This window comes from Oncorhynchus keta, chromosome 1, assembly GCF_023373465.1.
Source record: "Oncorhynchus keta strain PuntledgeMale-10-30-2019 chromosome 1, Oket_V2, whole genome shotgun sequence".
Lineage (NCBI taxonomy): Eukaryota > Metazoa > Chordata > Actinopteri > Salmoniformes > Salmonidae > Oncorhynchus > Oncorhynchus keta.
In genome coordinates, this window is record NC_068421.1 from 66856625 (window position 1) to 66878309 (window position 21685).

The 21685-nt window shown below is 42.5% G+C and overlaps 1 protein-coding gene across 2 annotated transcripts in view; it reads left to right on the plus strand.

Moving 5' to 3' along the window:
- The first annotated feature begins 555 nt into the window (after positions 1 to 555).
- The window catches only part of LOC118391440 (neuroligin-1-like), a 275657-nt gene continuing 254527 nt past the window's right edge, over positions 556 to 21685 (plus strand). For both annotated transcript variants that reach the window (XM_035782844.2, XM_035782853.2), the window contains exons 1-2: positions 556 to 950; positions 11466 to 12323. In XM_035782844.2, the coding sequence (XP_035638737.1) occupies positions 11816 to 12323 (508 nt within the window). In that variant the 5' untranslated portion in view covers positions 556 to 950; positions 11466 to 11815. The remainder of the gene's footprint in view (positions 951 to 11465; positions 12324 to 21685) is intronic.

Here is a 21685-nt window from a genome sequence, read left to right on the forward strand (position 1 = left end):
GAAAATATCCTTTAGGTGAAATCATATATAGTGGCAGTCCCACAATGCTTGTAGCAAACAGAGCAATACTCTTAGCATTCTCCATTTGCCGCAAGTAGCCTATCAATTGTGAAGTGCTTGCAGAACAATGGCTCTATATGGTGGCTAAATCCAATCCATGGTTTAAATAATTATCCCTCTCAGGTGGTATATGCTCATATGCACTGGTGATCATTCTGTACTAAAAAACAACAAACATTCTGGCAAATAAAATGCAGTCAAAAAGTACCTGTGAATGTGATGCAACAGCAGTACGTTCAGGGAAGTGATTCATTCTGGGAATAATAGCTACTTCAGAAATGCCCACACATAGAGATACAACACAATAGGTAACCTATAATGGGCTGGAGTAAAATCGTGACTTGAAAAAAGGAAGTTAAATTGCAGACAAACGGAAACAAATATTCCTTGTCTCTTTAAAAAATATTTAGCAGCTTTATTGAAGTTCTTTCCAGGGCCACTAGGTGTATCTCTGTTCCATTTTTCGATCAGCGCATCCTCTCTCCAACAGGGATGAGAAGAGACCTCGGCATTTTATCAAGCAGGTGCACCCTGAATCGTGAGGAGCAGATAAAAAAATATTTCAGTTCTTTAGTTTTCATGTTGTTAATACAAGGAGTGTTTCGCAAGACCCAGAGCAAATGGTCGTCTGATGAAGGAAAACATTTTGGATTAAAAACACTTATTCCGGCTGAGGGGGACCCTTTAGTTTGTCTTTATTCTGCGAAATTGGACCGAATTATGACGAAGTATGAAAAAGCAAGTTTTTAACCTTTGAAGTGAAAAGTCCTATTTTTTCTGGCAAGGTTTGTGTCCCTGATTTTAAAGAGCAATGCACTCTGAAATAACGGAACATGGCACTAAGGAAAATTGTCTGAGGTGACGACGAGTGGTGGAGATCAAGCCTTATGGTAAATATACATGTACGCAAATATGACTGTTTAAACATGTTACTCGGTCCCAGCTTTTGTGTACTTTTATCAAATGGGGATTTTAAACGCGAGCCTTTGTGTCGAGGTTAATTGTAATATATTGGAAAGGAGGTGATAAACAAGTTTAGACTGCCTAAATGTATTTAATTTCATGCATAATGTGTATATTGCATAGCCTATATAATTATCCTAGAGTTATGGCGAATTTCTATTGGGGATGATGGAATTGTGGCTACATTAAACGATGGAGCATATGTTTCTATAGATGCTTGACAATATGCTCCTGTTCAGCTCTCTGGTGAAATCTCTCTGTTGGAAGCTCACACACTCACGTGCCTGTATGTTGAATATGAAAATGTGATACATCTACTTTCATAAGGGTCAGTTGTGCTGATGCCAGTTGCACAGGTGCTTACGTCCAAAATGCACTGTCCATTTTAACGTCAGTTGCAGTCCTGAGAAGAGACCTAACCCTATTCAGTGCAATAAAGATAGAACACCATCCTCACTTGATGAAGGAAAATCAATTTCCACCCTTAATTGAAATTAATCAGCCAAATGACTTGATATTAATTGACCCATAATTAAGGATATATACCTCACGTTGAGTCGGGAATGTCTTAGCCTTCATTAATTAATGTCAATGGGTATGTTCGGAGACGACTGAGTAGACAATTAAAACACTCAGCTGGTGGCTAAACATTTTATGCTATGAAAAACTGAATGTATTATACAGCAAATCGAGTAGGCAACGTTTGATGGGCAAGTTCAACACTATTGGCTATAGGCACTGGGCACCAGAAAACTGGATAAATGCGGTATTTATGTGCGCTCAATTCATAGCCCACAGACAGGACAAGCTACTCATAGCAGTAAAATACTGGATTAGTTTATTTGGCTTTGGCAAATAGTCGTTATTGATATTATCTACAATATGGATGTTTAAGGCATGTTTGATATGGGGATAACTCACCAGTTATCATTATATGATCTTCAAGCTATTGGTCATTGACTTACATCGATTGCTATATGCATAAGTGGGCATTTTTCAGATAAGCTCCTATACAGTGCGCTCTGGCGTGGTGCTGTTAATTACAGTGTTATTGACATGAACACTGCATGTTGTGTCGTTTTAGCCACATTGGGTTTTGCTCCTGTAAAAGCTCATAAAATGAGGTAGTAGGTAGGCCTAACCAATCAAATCGTACACAATATTAGAGTCAAGGACACAGTTGAATGTGATTTGAAATAGAGAGCGATATGATTAGTTGCTCTCAAGCATTTCGCTACTCTCGCATTAACATCTGCACACCATGTGTATGTGACCAATAACATTTGATATTGTAACGCAAGCACAAAAAATGATAAATTATGTCTACTGATTTGTGAGAGCAACGAGTAAAATATTAGCTTTTTCCCGTAGCCATTTAAGTTAACATCTTTGACATTGAAAGTAACATTCAAAATTGTTCATATAAATGTTAATTTAAATGGCTAGCTAAATAAAGATATGATTTTGACTCACTCAACTCAACTAGAATGTATGGTAGGAGCCAAATTGATTTGAAACAATGGGATACAATGTTGCTAATGCTTAGGCTACTGTTATTTAAAAAAAAAAGCATTTATCTATGTTAATTTATATTTTTTAACATCTGTGTCATCAGTAGTTCATACCTCCATTAGTCTCAAACTATTGATCTATTGTCAAGCCAGTAGCCTGAAAGGTTAGAGCTTCTTACAATAATCTACCTTCTTTCCTTTTGCCCCTGGCAGTCTCTAACTCAGCTACCCACTCTGTACATGGGAGGGAGCTAGTTCATAAATAATGGAAGTGTTGACTTCTGCGTTCCTGTTGTTTCAGGTGCGTTACTTTAGAATTATATGGCCGATTTAGTGAACTCACCCTCATAATGTTGGTTAGGACATTTTTGGAAAACTTTCTTTTTCAGTGCATTATGCACAGTGCCTACCGTTGTGCTAAATCAACAGCCTATGACAAATGACCATTGATGGCATATTCTATTGTTCAAGTCCAGAAAGTCAACTCCAGGTCTCATAATGCATTATTCATCTAATTTCCCTTGTTTACAAGTATTGCAAAAAAAAGTCTGATTGCCAAATTGTCATTGGAATTAATACTCTTTTCATTACAGAAAATTATTGGCAGAGAGCCTCCAACTGTCGCATGTCTTTGTACATAACATTCTCTATCTGGGCATTTATATAGCAAGATGACTTTCACCAGTTTTTCTTTCTATACTACTATTTTAGATTATTTATTTTTATTTTTAAAAGCTAAATATTTTCCCTTTACAGATTGCATGGACAGTATTGGCACATGATCACAGTCAGACAGTGTGGCTTTTAGTTTCAGATAATAATTCCACAAGCTAATAGACATGTGGGAAGCACACCTGCTTTAGCTATGGGATGGAGAATGTGGAAGATATCTACTACCCTTTCCTCCTTAGATGATTGCTGTGGAGTTTTCTGATACAAGTTCTGATATGGTGTTGTTTAATTTGGGGCCATTTTGGAACTGTCTGCATTTTTTGCAAATTTTCTAGCATGGGCTCCAAATGGCCCCTCTAAAGAAGGCTTTGTGAGTATCCTGTGTCATGGATGGTGTTTGGGATTTGCCATGGTAGGTGGTTTTGCATGTTAACTAGCCATTTGCTGGTTATTTAGCCCTACAGTCTTTCTTCAACTCAAGTGGACTGATGGTCTCCTCTTGTCAACATGAGAGCTGAGCTTAATGGTTATTTGCTGTGTTTTTGGTCAGTTCATTATGTCTGACTGATCTGAGGTGGGAAATGGGTGCAGCGAGAACATCAGCTCTGACAGGGAGCACAGCAGGCTCTGGGAAATGGGGTGTGTGTGTACCCATGGAGGGACGTTGGAGCACCCAATCTAATGAGTGGACAGAGGCACAGAGCTCTGCTGTGGGACCTGACCAACCCTCTGGTCTGATGGCTCAGGTTCTCACCTGAGGGCATCCAGTCCTTTTACACTTATTTCGTCCATTTCCTGAAGAAAACCAAAACACACAAAGTGAAGCACAGTATGTGCCAGGGACTCAAAGTGCAAGACAAAGCTAAACGGCCTTAATGGACTTTTATCTCTGTGTCCCTTTGAGGAGTGCAGTTTTTGCTTGCTGCTCGCTTCCTCTCATCTGTACTTCACTTCTCACCTATCCACAGCTGCTGGAGTGAAAGGACGTCTCAGCCAATCGATCAGAGTCCTGTAGCTCTAAAGGTGAGAGAGAGCTGGGCCACAGCAGCGCTCTCACACTTTCCAAGACCTGTCCTTCCACTCAGGGGGGTGGCTTTTAAAGCCAGATCAGAGCAAAGTGAAAAAATATTGGATTCATATAGAGAATTAACAACCACAAATGCTCCACTAAAGTTTTGACTCATTTATGTCTCTTAAAGAAAGTTTTGCACTCTATTTGTGCCCATTAAGAAACCAAACCCAAGTTTGAGTCCCACCAGGGGAAACTAGCTGAGTGTAGGTTCTGTGTTTACTCTCTCCAGCTCACAGGCTTGGCCCTTGAGGGCATCCCAGTCCCTTATGAGCTCTGCAGTAACTAACTGACTAATTATTGCTTTGATGTAAAGCAATTTTAGGGGGCCCCCTGGATCCTAGGGGTGGGCTAAAGTGGAGCCGTAAGACCTGTCTGCCCCAGGAGAGCTGGGCTGGGGAGAGCCCGCCACATTTGTATTAGTGGAAAATATTATCTAATAGTGGAGTTGATCATTTTCTAAGTATGATAATGACTTTCCCACGCCTCCTCCTGACCAGGCCTATTCCCTGTGCCCTGAAGTGAGAGAGTGGGAGGTAGTGTTTCTCACTGAGCACAGGGACACTCGGAGAGAAGGCAGGAAGCTTTTCCATTAAAAAAAAATTCACGGCAACCTAGTGCTTCAGCTGTGACCCCTGGCAAGAAGGCACGAAGATGGCAGCCAGGTGAACCAAGTGGAGGGAAAAAAACAGATGCCCTCCCACACAACCAATCCATCCATGCTGCATAAATGTAGTCAAATTATGAAAACGTGTTTTCTAAATACAGGCTCTAACAAGGGCTGTGATCAGCTGATCACTGCCTCTCCCACCTCTACTCGCTACCTGTCCCGGTCTTTATCCATTGATTGTGTCATCAATGTTTATTCAACTTGTATTCCCTTTTCTTGCATTGTTTTGTTTGGCAGTTCTTGCTTCATTCTGTTCAGTCTTGACACCCACGTGAAATGCAGTTAAATATAAACTTGATTTGAGAGAATTGACCCGATTTGCTAAGTAGAAGCACCAATGAAGCTGTCCAGTTATGATGCTGTTTATCATCTTGGTAAACAGTGTAATATGGGGATGTGAGACCAGAGGAGGAGGCTTTCTTAAGGGGGCTAATTAAGGTTAAGGGGGTAAAGTAAGGAGTAGTGTAGGGAGTAGTGTAGGCTATAGTGTGCAGTGTGATGCAGGACTTCACCAGAACGGCTGCAGACGCTGGGAGTAGAGCAGGCTGAATAATGCGTAGCCACGTCACCCCTGTCGTCATGCACTTCAGTGCTCCGCCACGAGCTGCAGGCGTATGCTGGGCACCATACGCTGTGTGTTTCTCTCTGTGTGTGTGTGCCGTTTGTGTGCAGTGTGTGTGTGTGCAGTGTGAAGCGCTCACGGCTTGCCATTACAGTTTTAACTTCTCCATGTTCCCAGTACTCCAGAGCACTGAGGGGCCATCAGAGTTGATGTGACATGACAGCGCAAGAAAACCTGCTACAGTCAGAGGGACTTAAGCAGTAATTGAGTAAATCATGGAATTTGTTAAGTGTCATTAGCCATAATTAAGATGGTAGTAATGTTGGAAAACCAAAATGGTGGATACTACTACTTGTATTAGTGATTCTACTACTACCGCTGCTACCAAATGTAATTGATGATATTATTGGTATCAGCGTTCTATCATTTTTTATTAGTAGCACACAGTGGTGGTGGTCATTTGTCATATGATCATTATTGTTTCTTAATCATAATTTCCTAATGGATTTACTATAGATTGTAGATTTCTTCTTATTAATGTATGGATGCTGGATGTATTCATCAGTCTTTATTAATAACCCCAGCCCTGGGATTTCCCCCAGTTTGGAGACAGGCCTCAGTGGAGCTGCTGCAGTCAAGTCTAGTTACTCACTTCCTCACAATGTGACTGACATGTTTTACTGAAGGATGGTGATACAATGGACATTGTCACAAACGGTGCTCAATTTGTTATGAGCACAGAGGAGGCTTCTGACTCCTGTTCTTAATTCACAGCGACATCTCACTGTCACACCGCAAAATCCCCAAATCACACTCTGGCCATGGCGAACCTGTTGGCTAAGCATCCACTGAAATAGTCATAAGCAGTCGTCTATAAATTCCCCAAAAGCCTTTATTGGAGGTGAAATTAGATCATTAAGGTCAGTGGGAGCTCGCATGGATGTAAACCACACAGTGATGGAAGGTTTAGTCTGTTGACTGACTGCCACCATAACTCTGCTTTGTGCCTCTATGTTCTCTATGCTTTACAGCTTGGGCTCAAATAATAGGCCGTTTGTTTTCCAGAGTACACCTCTATATAATCGGGGACCTTCCAGTGGCTCCTATGGGGAAAAATGTGCTGAACCTCATTAAACGCTGTTCATCTACCATCGTCTCTCAGTCTATGTACTGCATAGCCATGCCTTTTCTGTGCTATTCTGCCACTCCGTATACCCGTCAGTTTATTAATAGGGTAATAAATAAAGTGGTGATGACGTATTGTGATGCATCAGGTATAGATTGTCTATAAGTGAACAATGACATATTTTTGACATAACATACAGTCATAACATTGCGTCCCATTTCAAAGCTTCCCATTTCAGCATTGACACTTGGCTGCAGTGTCCCTGAGCAGGTTAGTGATTCGACTCACACTGGGACAAGTTCCTGCACTGGATCTGCACGATGCATCGTGTACTCTGGGAACCAACGACATACTAACAACATGGGAAAAACCTGGAAAAACAGGATGATCCATGAGTTACTCCACATGCAAAATAAATGGCAAGGTTGATTTCATAGATCCCCTCTTTTTGCTTGAGCTTATTATGTTGGGGTTCTTAAGCAGGGGATTTTCAAAGGATTTGTTAAATGGATATCTTGGCCACGTGTGAAATTTGTTCTCAACACCTGGAAGGGTTTAATCACACACAGAAAGTATGGCAATTGGAGGCAAAGTGGCAACTATTTTCTGTCCCCATTTAGGGAAAGTGAGGAAAATGGAATGAGAAATAATTTTCTAGAAGGAAAACATGAGCATATAGTACAGAATTTAATTGATTTTCCTTTTGATTCAAATTACATCAGGGTGACACTATTGTTATGCTGCAGGTATGACGTACATATTACAGAGTGTTAAGGTAGCTACCATAGGTTTGTGGCCCAGTGTTGCTGGGATGTGTACAGTACATTACCACCCCAGAGAGATTTAGCTTTGGGAGAGACCTCACTAAACTCCTCTCACCATAGGCCTGTTTGAGTTAGATTGTCATAAGGATTAAAGGACACAATCTGATCTCATCCTCTGTGCACACACTCATTTACTTCATCTCCCTCACACACAGTGCAGCACAACATTGTTACCAAATCCTGCTTTGCTCCAACCAGCCAGCTATCATCCCTCCAGCCAAACCTCGCCCCTCCTGGATTCTGAAAAAAGATTAGAGCCAAAGCCTTGGTTTTTATTTGCCTGTCTGCAGTCTAAATATTTGTCTGGTGTGTCAGAGATGACAAAGGCTTGCGGCGAGGTCCATGTGCAGTTTTTCTTAGCCTCCCCCATAGTAAAAACCTCACAGTAGTTTTATAGCCTCATTAACAATACAGTACACAATCAATGCCAGAGGTTTTCATTTCATTCCTCTGTTTATCTGTTTGCCTAATTATTCCGGGGCGCAGACTGCTTGCTATGCATTTGTTTGGATGCATATCATTTGTATGCCTCTGTCAATAGATGCGATTTGTTTTGAAATATGGTTTTGTTGCAAGGGTTGAAGTGAGAGTGGTACCAGTAATGAATGTGTTTGGCTATATACAAAAAATAATTGATTGCAAATATTACCATTGGGTACACCTGGACATCTCATCTGCTGTGTCTGGGATGGTTTAAAACTATCAGACCACTGCAAAACTCCTCCAACCCAGAGCACTTAATTTACATTTGCTATGGGTGATATAAAGCTCTGTTCCAACCCTGTATCCTTGTATATTCACACACACATAAGTGTACTTAGGTCTACAGGAAGACCAATAAACGGACAGATCTGCTTGACCAACCAAAGTGTTTCTTTCAACATGCTCACAGCTACAGTGTATTTTTAGAACTGCTGTCTAAAAATGTCCAACCTTAGGGTGTGCTTAATGTCTTGGGGTTGTGGGTTGTTAGGATCACTTCATCTCCCCATGGTGTCAACCTACTTCACCACTGGGCCACTCATTTGAAAGTAACTTACTACATGCAGAGGTATCATGCCCATAGGGGGAGTTTGGAACACTTGACTCCTCAGATTTGTCCTGTTTAAAATATATATAGATACATATTTTGTATACATTTTGTTGTTGTTTCTCTGTAATACTACTAGTCATCTAGACATTTTCTGAAGTTGGCTTTAGCTAGCCCAGTTATGTTCCCAATCTCCAAATCTCATAACTAGCTACTAAGAAGCCATTTCAGCCTAGCAATCAAGTTAGAGTAGCTAGTTTGTCTAACTATCTTAGCTGACATGCCTGCTGGCAAGGTTGATAGACTTTAGAAAAGCAAGCAATAACTAAATGTACTGTATCCAGATTATAGCATTATAGATACCGAGCAGCATATTCCAGTTAGGAAAATACAGACAGCTCAAGAGGTATGCTTAGATATGCAGAAACATAGACATATCGATTTTTTTTTACATAGAATTAAGCGTAATGATTATGACTCTCGATTGCAGGAAAAAGCTGTTTCATGTGTTTGAAAAGTGCTAAATTCTTCAACCTAGCCCCCCTCCGGACCACCTCCCCGTCATCCTCAGGTACTTCGTGCCCCCTCAGATTTCTGGGGAGAATGACACCCCTGACTACATATTTACTACACTACATTATATAGTCTCCACTCCGAATGCTGATGTCTCTACGTTTTGGTCTGAACTTTGAATGATGTTCCTGTTCTGCTGCTGTCTCTGTGTCCGTGACTCTGTGTCATTGACTCTATGTGTGGCGGACCCAGTACAGTAATATTGAGGACAGGCATCCCATATTGGGAGGACATAAACCCACTTTGTGTTTCGCTGGGAGATCTGGAGCTGTTTTCATGTCTGGTCTAAATGAATGGCTGATCTGAATCCGCCCGTAACTGATTCCCTTGGAGAGCTAGAGCGAGTCGCTTCTAGTTACAAACTAACTTAATACTTGTTTTCTAAAGGGGTTGGTTGTTTAGCAACAAAACCGATGTGTGTGCAACTATGGGGCAATACACAAAGGGTTGGCTTAGATCGTGGACAACATGTAAACTATATTTCATCTCCAATGTTTATTGAAAACATAAATACATTTGCACAATGATTTGTTGGTTAGCTAGCTAGCAAATATTTTAGACATATTAGCATAGAGGTGTCATCCCAGCTAGCAATGAGGAACTAGCCCAGAAGCAGCCCTCTTCCGGGGGGCCGGAACTGATTGAATCGGCCCGGAATTGGGTGTCGGACTCGGCCTGGAATTAAATTGAGTGACTGCCCAGAATCAGCCCAAGTACCTCGGAGCGTTTCCGACTACAGGAATTCAGCCACTTTGGCGGCATTTGACCAGAATCCCTCCAGAAGTGGGCCGATGCAAATTGAAAGAAATGTATACAAAATTACCCAATTTAGTCATTTTAAATATTACTATTATACATTTTATACATACAAATTATACCCATCGACAAAAAAACAAATGGTGTCAGAGGGAAATACCATACACTTTGTCAACGTGCATGCGCTTGGCCCGCCACAGCATGATGGGACAAGGACATCCCGGCCAGCCAAACGCTCCCCTAACTCGGGCGATGCTGGATGAATTGTGTCTCGCCTCATGGGTCCCCCGGTCGCGGCCGGCACGCGTCAGCTCGGGTTTCGAACCAGCATCTGTAGCAATGCCGTTTGCACTGCGATGTAGTTTCTTAGACCACCGCGCCACTTGGGAGGCTCCAGCCAAGTTTTAATGCTTATAAATTGCGTTGCACAATGTATCAAAATACTAAAATACTACACACGAATCTTAAAAATGTACATTTAAATGTTCATTTAAATGATCACAGAAACAATGAGAAAATATGGAAAAATAAATTATGAAATGTAATGTATAGTCATCTGCCAGAGAGTATCCCAGAGCCCCATGAAATACATTTGGGACAGATAAATGTCACTGGAATCGGCCCAAGCCCCAAATAATAAATTTGGGCCAGATAACTCACACTGGAATCAGCCCGAACTCAATCCCCGCATCGTAGCCATACGTAATACTGCCGAAGGCAGCACAGACTCGGGCCACATGACTCTCAGCCGAGTGTCCCGACTCTCAGCCGAATCGGCCCAGATCCCCTGTGCTAGCTGTGATCAGTCAAAACACCTCAAAACATGACATGGTATTAAGAACAAGATGAAACTAGCTTAAACGAGCCACCTATGATTCCCCACATGGCAGCTTCTTGTCATTGTTGCTAGCTATCTGTCTATCCAGAATCACACAAACTTCTGCCTCATTAAATCATGCGCAACGTTTTCGTGTCATCAGCTAACCCGTCTATAGAGGATGATCCAAATATAGCTTTCAAATATTTGTTTTATGTACCGTACTGTATGCAAGGTGGAAAGGTTACTCTCCTAAGATTTGGAAGTAGCCAGTTAATGTGCAAGGAGAAGCAAGTCAACGTGTCGCATTACCTCAAGGCTCGGTTTGCAAATTTATTTTATTTATTTTATTTATGTTATTCTTCTGAGCATATTTCCCTAATTAACGTCAATCTCCTTGTTGAGTAAACATGTTCAAAAGGGTGCTCTAGTCATAAGAATATGGATGCTCTTAGAGAATGTTTGGATCTCTTTTCCCATTTCCATGCTAACACTGTCATAATTGAAGTTTCTCTATGTCCCCCACTATGTGTCTATGACAGGTGTCATCGCATTGTAAACAAAATAGGATTTCCTTCTCTCTATGAACATGATCTTCTTAATTCTCCCTCCCTGGTCTGCAAGAGGAGGAGGGCTCCCTTAACTAATGCCCAGTCTCTCAGTCAATCTGCTACTTGCACATGATTGATGAGGTGTCACTAGGCAGACTGTGATTCCCCTGTGCTCTGCTTGATGGCAACATAGCCAGAATGTAACAGCCAGTAAAGCCCTGCTCTGTTCATATTTCTTCTCTCCACCTCAGTACTAATTAATTATTTTTTATTTCCTGCAGGATATAGACCCACGCCTCGACTGGGGTTGATTTATCTGTGGAAGACCTGCTGCAAATGGCTGCCCTGCCTGCGTCGCCAGGATGGAAAACAGGACTGTCAATAGGATGCGGCCTGACGAATAGCAGCAAGTGAAGATGTTGCCTCCGCCAGTGTGAAATCAGTGGGGAGTACTTGCCATGCAAAGAGCCTTTGAAAGTTTTGACAGCCGCACATTTGGGAGGCCTCATACTTTTCCTTTGATTGTACCCCTTTCTGTGGGCGGACCTAAAGTGGATTGTTGCTGCTAGCGCTGCGGTGTGGTGAGCCCTAGTTGGTGTGTGTGTGTATCTACTGGTGTGGCAGAGGGAGCATGCCCCTGCAGAGGCCTGGCCGTCTGAGGCTGCACCCTGCCTGGAGGGTCATGCAGCCCCGGCTGGGCGTAGGCCTGGGTCTGGGCCTGGACCTCACCTTCCTGCTATGGATACTGAGCCTAGCACAGCAGGCCCTGGTCACGGCCTCTCAGAAACTGGACGAGACGGACCCCGTGGTCACCACCGTCTACGGCAAACTGAGGGGCGTCAAGAAGGAGCTCAACAATGAGATCCTGGGACCCGTCATTCAGTTCCAGGGGGTACCTTATGCCGCACCCCCCACGGGCGAGAGGCGCTTCCAGCCCCCGGAGCCGCCCATCTCGTGGCCAGAGGTCCGTAACGCCACGCAGTTCGGCCCGGTCTGCCCTCAGACCATCGTGGAGGGGCGTCTGCCAGACGTCATGCTGCCTGTGTGGTTCACTAACAACCTGGAGATAGTGTCTTCTTACGTACAGGATCAGAGCGAGGACTGCCTTTTCTTAAACATATATGTTCCCACTGAGGATGGTGAGTTAACAGCAGGACCAACAGGAAAAACAGACCTAAACCAACAACCCCTTTTCAAATATTTTCCTGTGTGTTTTGTACTGACAAGAGTGAGAAAAGCATGACCTCTGCATGTTTACGTGCATGACACTGCTTTTATGTGTGTGAGTATGTATGTGTGTGTGCGCCTCTGTGTGTGTGTGTGTGTGTGTGTGTGTCTGTGTGTGTGTGTGTCTATCTGTGAGTGTGCGGCTGTTCATCAGTCTCCTGATCCCTTCTTCACGCATATCCTCCTGTTTACCTCAGCACGTCCATTCAGGTGAGACTGGTTCCTCCTTTCCCCTCCTCCTCCTGCTTCTCCTCCTCCTCACTCCTCACTCCTGACTGATAGCAGGTCATCATCTGTCCATTGTGTGTAGGCACAATGAATAGGGCTCATCAAGGAGGAAGCTCATGTAAATAATGATTATTGATTGATTTACTGACTGATTGATTAATGAACTAAGCCAGTAAGAGCAACCCACTGGGCACAGATGTCAATTCAACGCCTATTCCACATTGGTTCAACGTAATTTAATTGAAATGACGTGGAAAAAACGTTGATTCAACCGGTGTGTGCCCAGTGGGAACTCTCTTTGCTACCACATTCTCTCCTTCCTCAGCAGTCAGCTAGTGGTGTTGCATGCTCCAACTGTCCTTAATGGAGCTCCATGTTATTTTTTAGTCTTCTATTCATTTTACAGTAAAAAGAATATCCAAGGAATGTGCCAGGAAACCGGGCAAGAAAATATGTAGACAAGGAGGTATGTATGCACTGGAATAAATAACAGAGAAAACAGAGAAGGGAGGGCCGGTGGCATGGGGCCCCAGAGAGAGGCGTCTCCCCTCCCCAGTCAGCGATCCACCGAGAGGTGAGGAGAGGAAGTGGGGCCCTCTGATTGGCTGCCAGGTCCCAGGTCAGAGAGTATCCTGTAATTGATGACGTGTGTGAGGAGTTAACTGTGGTGAGACGTCGGCCACTCTTAAATTAGATGGGCGCACGGTGAACTTGCAGAGTCTAATCTCAATTAAAAGGGATGGTATTGCTGTTCCATTGGCTTGCTCTGGCTTTATCGATCATGGCTTCATCAAGATAATGTTCTCTAGCCTCCTTCCCTCCCCACTCCTCCCTCCCTCTTTCTTTCTTTCTTTCTTTCTTTCTTTCTTTCTTTCTTTCTTTCTTTCTTTCCTTTCTTTCTTTCTTTCTTTCTTTCTTTTCTTTCTTTCTTTCTCTCTCCTTCCTTCTCTCCCTCTCTTCTGCTGGCTGGCAGAGTGGCAGTGCATTGTGCCTCTCAGGGCCGGTGACAGCGCCCTTGATAAGGCGTGTGGTGTTAATGCAGCCACTCTGGCAGGCAGGAGGCTGGGGGGGCGCTCATTAAACATCCTCTCTCTGCGCCTTCTCTCCTCTCTGCTGAGCTACACACACCGGGCAGGGCAACCCCTCTCCAACCCTCCTCCCCTCCGAAGATTTGGGTTCTGGCATATCAGGCTCCGACACTGTTATAGCATTGCCAACATATTCCCACATCACCTCAGATATTCCATCCCACTAGCAGTCCTCCAAGTCCCTTAATTAAACATATATACCAAGAGGAAGTCACACATATAGTATTTCGTAGACATATACAGTAGCTCCAATGTACAGTTGAAGTCAGAAGTTTACATACTCCTTAGCCAAACACATTTAAACTCAGTTTTTCACAATTCCTGATATTTAATCCTAGTAAAAATGCCCTGTCTTAGGTCATTTAGGATCACCACTTTATTTTAAGAATGTGAAATGTCAGAATAATAGTAGAGAGAGTGATTTATTTCAGCTTTTATTTCTTTCATCAGTGGGTAAGAAGTTTACATACACTCAATTAGTATTTGGTAGCATTGCCTTTAAATGGTTTAACTTGAGTCAAACGTTTCGGGTAGCCTTCCACAAGCGTCCCACAATAAGTTGGGTGAATTTTGGCCCATTCCTCCTGACAGAGCTGGTGTAACTGAATCAGGTTTGTACGCCTCCTTGCTCGCACATGCTTTTTCAGCTCTGCCCACAAATTTTCTAAAGGATTGAGGTTAGGGCTTTGTGATGGCCACTCCAATACCTTGACTTTGTTGTCCTTAAGCCATTTTGCCAGAACTTTGGAAGTATGCTTGGGGTCATTGTCCATTTGGAAGACCCATTTGGAAGACCCAAGCTTTAACTTCCTGACTGATGTCTTGAGATGTTGCTTCAATATATCCACATAATTGTCCTCCCTCATGATGCCATCTATGTTGTGAAGAGCACCAGTCCCTCCTGCAGCAAAGCACCCCCAAAACATGATGCTGCCACCCCCATGCGTCATGGTTGGGATGGTGTTCTTCGGCTTGCAAGCCTCCCCCCTTTTCATCCAAACATAACGATGGTCATTATGGTCAAACAGTTCTATTTTTGTTTCATCAGACCAGAGGACATTTCTCCAAAAAGTACAATCTTTGTCCCCATGTGCAGTTGCAAACTGTAGTCTGGCTTTTTATGCCGGTTTTGGAGCAGTGGCTTCTTCCTTGCTGAGCGGCCTTTCAGGTTATGTCGATATAGGACTTATTTTACTGTGGATATATATAATTTTGTACCTGTTTCCTCCAGCATCTGCACAAGGTCCTTTGCTGTTGTTCTGGGATTGATTTGTACTTTTCACACCAAAGTACGTTCATCTCTAGGAGACAGAACGCGTCTCCTTCCTGAGCGGTATGACGGCTGCATGGTCCCATGGTGTTTGTACTTGCATACTATTGTTTGTACAGATGAACGTGGTACCTTCAGGTATTTGGAAATTGTTCCCAAGGATGAATCAGACTTGTGGAGGTCTACAGATGTTTTGTCTTAGGTCTTGGCTGATTTCTTTTGATTGACCCATGATCTCAAGCAGAGAGGCACTGAGTTTGAAGGTAGGCCTTGAAATACACCCACAGGTAGACCTCCAATTGACTCAACTGATGTCAATTAGCCTATCAGAGACTTCTAAAGCCATGACATAATTTTCTGGAATTTTCCAAGTTGTATAAAGGCACAGTCAACTTAGTGTATGTAAACTTCTGACCCACTGGAATTGTGATACAGTGAATTATAAGTGAAATAATATGTCTGTAAACAATTGTTGGAATAATGACTTGTGTCATGCACAAAGTAGATGTCTTAACCGACTTGCCAAAATTATAGTTTGTTAACAAGACGTGTGGAGTGGTTGAAAAACGAGTTTCAATGACTCCAACCTAAGTGTATGTAAACTTCAGACTTCAACTGTATATACCCAATATACCTTTACTAACTAATCATAACTTGTCCCCTCTCTCCCTGTTCCTCTTTGCTTAATCATTTGACCTCCTTTCCTGCCAGTCAGAGCCACCATGTTGACCCCCCACTTAATACGGAAATTGGAGTATGACAGATGTCACATGACTCTGCCGCTGTCGAGTACAAGCCAATGAAGTGGCTGATCACACATTTTAATGTTTCTCTTAAATGTTCACTTGATGATGGCAAAACTGCAACAACTATGTTACTGTGTTTTGCTACATTGTCTATTTCCATGTGTTCTTATTGCCTAAAAAAATGACACAGCTTCCTCTAAGTTAGGGATATAATTTATTGATTGCAGTGCTTCATGGGTAAAGCAGTGTGATGAGATGGAATGGCACTGATCACTCAGCATTTTGCCACTGCAATTGTCTACTCACTCTATATCTCGGGTCACTGTGGAAGCACACACAATTCAGGCAATCAGCTCAGGGACATCACTAATGCAGTAAAGAGTCTTGTTTTGTGCCTTGTTTTTTTTATGTTTATTAGTAGGCTATTTTTCATCATTCCAGACCACGTTGATAATAGGATTTCAAATTTACAGATCAGAATGTCTCAGTCACATTGATTGTTTCAGGGGAGAGCTAATTCATCCTCTATATCCTCTGTACTACTGCAGAGATTTTCAGTTCATGTTTGTATTCATTCAATGTTTTGTTCCTCTTTGGGCATATGTAAAAGAGAGGGACATTTGAAGTTGAGTGTTGTGTAATTCAGGTTGAACTGTGATAGTGTGGTACTTCTATTCCACATCCGGGTTTCCCACACTTTTTCACTCGGGCCCGCCATCCAGCTTTTAGGAACTCCACCCCACCCCACCACGTCTATTTCTATGGGCACAAGCACTGTGCACTTTTCACACCCCTGGTGGAGAGAATTGTGCAGGTTTAAAGCTTATTTCTTGCAATTCTACACATTTCGTCATGGGGTGCAAATAAAATGTTGCATTTTTAAAGCAAAATTTCTTGCAATTCTCTAAATTTTGCCATGTCTAATGTGTATTCATGTGATTTTTGAGTGACTAAAAAATGACAACAAAATCTATAGGTTAAAAAATCTAAATAAATGACTAACATGACAAGAGGAACTGATGATACACTACCCAATGTGCGTTCTACTATTACAACTTTCAAGAGTAAGTTTAAAGCCGGACTGAGTTCCATGCATTTTTTAAAATACTCCCCATCTAGTAAGATATTAGTTAGGTTTTTCTCCAAATTTGCATCCACATTGAGGGTATTACAGAGCTGATTTAGAATAGATCTGTGTGGTTGGGGAAAGTCGGTGAAGCTTAAATAAAGCTCTTTAATCAATTTGGGGATGGTTTCTATGAGCTGCTGTTCAGTTGTTATAGTAGCTCTGCAGTACTCCAAATAGCTGGAACCCAGTGTAGTTAGTGTTATGATGAAGGCTGTTTTACACATAGAGTGATATATAGTTGCCCTTAGCACTCCCACCCCCCCCTTTCCATTTATGAGGTCTCGTCCCAGTTTTGTAATGGTTGAAGGGGGCTCCTGGGGGAGGTGCAGGGCCTCAGGAATAGATTTTTACAGCTCCAATAAGTTTCCAGCCTTCTCCCCACTGTCTCCCCGGAGAGAAGCTGTCTGTAAAACCTGGGCTAAAGTTTTAGTTTTAAAGGTGTGCTGTAGCTTTCTTTATGTGGGCTGAAGCACTGTGGGTGGGTGGGTGAATGTGTATATGATTGTATCTTCCATGTGTTTCAGTCTTTCTCTGTAAGAGAGATCAAAAGAGGAAAACCTGTGTGTTTGTGTTTGTGCGGGCAAACGTGGGTGTGCATTTGTAGACTTTTCTGTACACATACAAACGGACTATCAGGAAATCAGAGATGAATTGTTCCAATGGTGACTGTGAACATCACCCGTAGTTTGTGCTAAGTGTATTCAATTTGAGCAGAAGTGTACAATGGTGGGCTCAGCATTCATAAGAATCAGGCTGTGAGTGAAGTCATTCGAGTTTGGTAGAGTTGGGAAAGGCCCTATATGTTATTCGTGGTGGATTGGATTCTCTCTGCGGATTGTGCAAGCACATACCACATAACTGCTGTATCGTGTAGTAAGTATGTGTGAGTCGTGGGACTGCTCTGTAGACTTAACGAGGTGCTTCCAGACTTCGTGGCAAATCTAATCTGTTAATTTTCAATTGATCAATGCTGATTCCACTACTGAGAGCCACACTTCAAGTGTATTTTCAATCTGAAAAAGTAATACCTCACCTGGTTTTGATAGCTCCGTGCTCTCACCGTGAGTTTCCATCAAATGAGGTATGAAAATGTTGATTGGGAAAGTCTCCCCTGATCTTTTATGCTGTAGCAGGAAGAATGGTGGCTGAACATTTACTATTGTTGTCATACTAAGACGTTTCTGTGAAGGTACAAATGGGATTCCAAGGTTCCAGTGTTGATAGCTTCAGTTAAATAGTAATGACGACTGTATTATGATAAATAAATGAGTATCTTCATTTTTTAATCTTTAATAAATGGCATTAAACTGAAGATAACAGTCCAGGCATTGCACTTATTATAGAGCTAGTAGTAGGGAAACAATGGAAAACTACAGACCTAATATGGCTTTCTGTGCTGTTCATTTCTAAGAAATTGTATTTTGATGCAGTGTGAAATGCATTGCAAGCTCTCATGCATATTTAAAATATACTGTTGAATCAACATAGATATTGCTGCCGAGAAGTAACAGCTTTTTACCATAGTTTCAATTTCATATTCACAGACATTCTTTATGCGCCTTTCCAAAATGTCCTTATACTATGTAATGCATGAGGCTGCAATGATGGAGAACATTCAACAATGACAATGCAATGAGTAGAGAGGTAAATGTACCCACATTTAGAGTTAGTTTTCTTTCTAACAATCAGTGTCAATACCATGTACTATAGCCCTAGTGTTGATGCACAGACGTACAAGCACTGTACAGTATGCACATCTTTGCACTTTTACACATGCTAACATATGTTCATCGCAGTAGGGTTTGATTCTATCACTTAATTTTTTTGTGATCTCATGGCCTATTCCTCGGAATTCAGAGCATGGTTGAATAGAGGCTCTTTAAGAAAACACAGGCCCGGATGTGCAATGCTGCAGTGAAGGAGAAAGAGAAAGCGAGGGATAGAAAGAGGGAGAGAACGAGAGAGAGAGAGAGAGAGCGCCAGTGGGTGATATAATGTTTGGACCGACTTGGTCGGTGGCAGCTGTGATAAATTCTGAAACGCCAATTCACTGCGGCCCATTTTAAAGGGCCAGGCCACACTTTAGTGCAGAGTTGCTGTGTGCCCCATTTGAACTACAGTGGGAAACTGTTAAACATCATCTTCCTTGACATACAATCTGCTAATTGCCCAAGGACATGTTTGCTATGTGTCAGAAGACTGTGAGGTATAACTCAAACAGAACGGTAATGCCAATGGCAACCTGTGATGAAATGTGATGGTACAGGAAACTTGATTTCAGGATGATGCAGTATTGGAAAGTGGCTTGTTTGTTGGTTCTGTGATGAGTAAAACCCCATAGGTTTTATATAGGCCTTACATCATGGATACCTGGGACTGTATACTCAGGATACCTTGTACTATACCTGTTTTTTCTAGTGTCAATATATAGTACATTAACCAATTGCCATTGATAGTTGTACATCAGTTTGAACGTATTTAATAATTGTCAGGGTGGGCATTTAAATAACAAGTCCACATCATCAGGCTCATTTCTGGCTACCAACTGCACACCCATTCTTGTGATCAGGGAGTATGAAATTTGGTTTTAGCCGACTGCCAAGTCACTTTAATTATGGTTTATGCTAAATTAGGGAGTGTCGGATGAAACAGATTCCGTGCTGCACTTGGCCCTGTTCCCGGTTGAGCACAGTGCATTTTCTCAGTAAGTGACAACTATTGAACCTGAAGAAGAGGGGGGAAGAGAGAGAGAAAGAGAGCGGGTTGGAGTGACAAGCTGTTGCAGATGGCCACCGTGCAGGGGAATCTAAGTAAATGCAGGTTTCACCTTGACTTGATAATGGGAACAAAGCACCTGACCCAGAGTGTGTTAATCAATGGGTTTAAGTTTACCTCCCAGCTGCTACCTCTTCTACAGTCTGCCTGTTTACTGTAGAAAGGTCATTGGCACATTTTCATTCCCATGTAGAAACTCATTTTTAATACTTTTGGCCCCCGTAACAAATATGTTTAAATGACAGAGGTTAGTCTTGGAATAAGAAGTAATAAACTGTAATTTGCACATACAGTAGTCCATAAATCACTTAGCCAGGAGCCACGTTCTACTGAGGTGCTCCATATCAGAGGGTGTCATTAATAAATGTTTAACCGCAGCAGTTGTCGAGGCGGCTTTCAGATGCATATTAAAGATAAATCCATGAGGATTTGAAACCATTAAGTACCTTCACCCTGTGTTCACTTGTTTTAATGTTTAATTTCAAACAAAAATCAGGAGTGGTCGAGAATGGTACATGTGGGACTTGAATAGTTCGGGGACTAAGCCAAAAATTACCCAGGTCTCCCATGCTCCCACTTTCCACCAAACATTTCATTATTGGCCTGGAGTTAAAGCCAGTAATTAGTTTCACCAATCCACGGAAGTGTGACTAATTGGAATTTAAGGCTTCTGTCGGTCAAAGGGACAGCAGATAACTTGCTCCCCTGCCCGGCAATCTCTTACACACTCATATACAGTACACACACACACACACACACTCTCCCTCACAGACACACACACACTCCCTGAAGTATCCAGATACAGTCCACCACAGCAAAATCAATGGTCCTCTTTGTGTCTGCACAAAGGCTGCAATAGACACCTCAGTGCCTCTAATTAGACGAGAGCTGTCAATAACTCATCACTCCTGTCATTAAGCATATTGGCAACCAGGAAATGGGCCGCAGTCAGTTTTTTTTCACTAGTTCAGCGGCTCGCCACACCGTCCGTCTCCCATCTGTGACAGTGCACATTGTCGTTATAGCGGGGGTCATTTAATCACAGAGTTCATAATGTGTGCACGCAGCTAGAAAAGTAACATGTATTCTGGTGGGTGGCCTCTCCACTCATCTTGCAACCAGGCGACGCTCTGGTCTGACAGGTAAAGGCAAAGGTGATGATTAATGGAGGGGTGGAGGAGTACATTAAGTGACGATCAGAAAACAGGCAGACTGGGAGAAATCAGCCTTGAGGTCCGGCCGCGCCGAGCAGGTTCCACAAGCAGTTGAAACTATGAGGAGTTCACCTTGAATATTAATGGCTGGGCAGAGCCATCAATCCCTGTGGCAGCCAGGCAGAGGGAGAGAGGGAGAGAGGGAGAGAGAGAGAGAGGGGAGCTTCAGTATCAGACCGCTGTGGTTATTCTGTGTCAACTGTGCAGCCTGCTTATAGCAGAATTGTATGTGGACATGATAGACAAGTCAAATCAAAAGATTTTCAATCCAACTGCAACTACATTCTAAGAAAAAAAGGTGCTATCTAGAACCTAAAAGGGTTCTTTGGCTGTCCCCATAGGAGAACCTTTGAAGAACCCTTTTTGGTTCCAGGTAGAACCCTATTGGGTTCCATGTAGAACCCTTTCTGCCTGGAGTTCTGCTTGCAACCAAAAATGGTTCTACCTGTAACCAAAAAGGGTTCTCCTATGGGGACAGCCGAAGAAACTGTTTGGAAACCTTTTTTCTAAGTGCGTAGACAAGAAATATCAAGATGTCCTATAAGTCAACTAAAGTAAATCCTGGCCAGACAATTTGTATCTATTACTGTACAGGTCAAATCCCCTTCTTACTCAGTTTTAAAATTGAAGAACAGGAATGGTGGCATAATCCTACATTAGATATACCTTTCTGCCTTCCAGTGTCAATAAAGGACCCCAAAAGATTCACCTATGATGAAAGCAGGCATTTGAAGTCACCAGAGAGAGAGTTTGATTGGGGCTGCTGGACCCACTGGCTAAGAAACAGTATCCCCATTAATATTCATTCAACAAGTAGACATTCG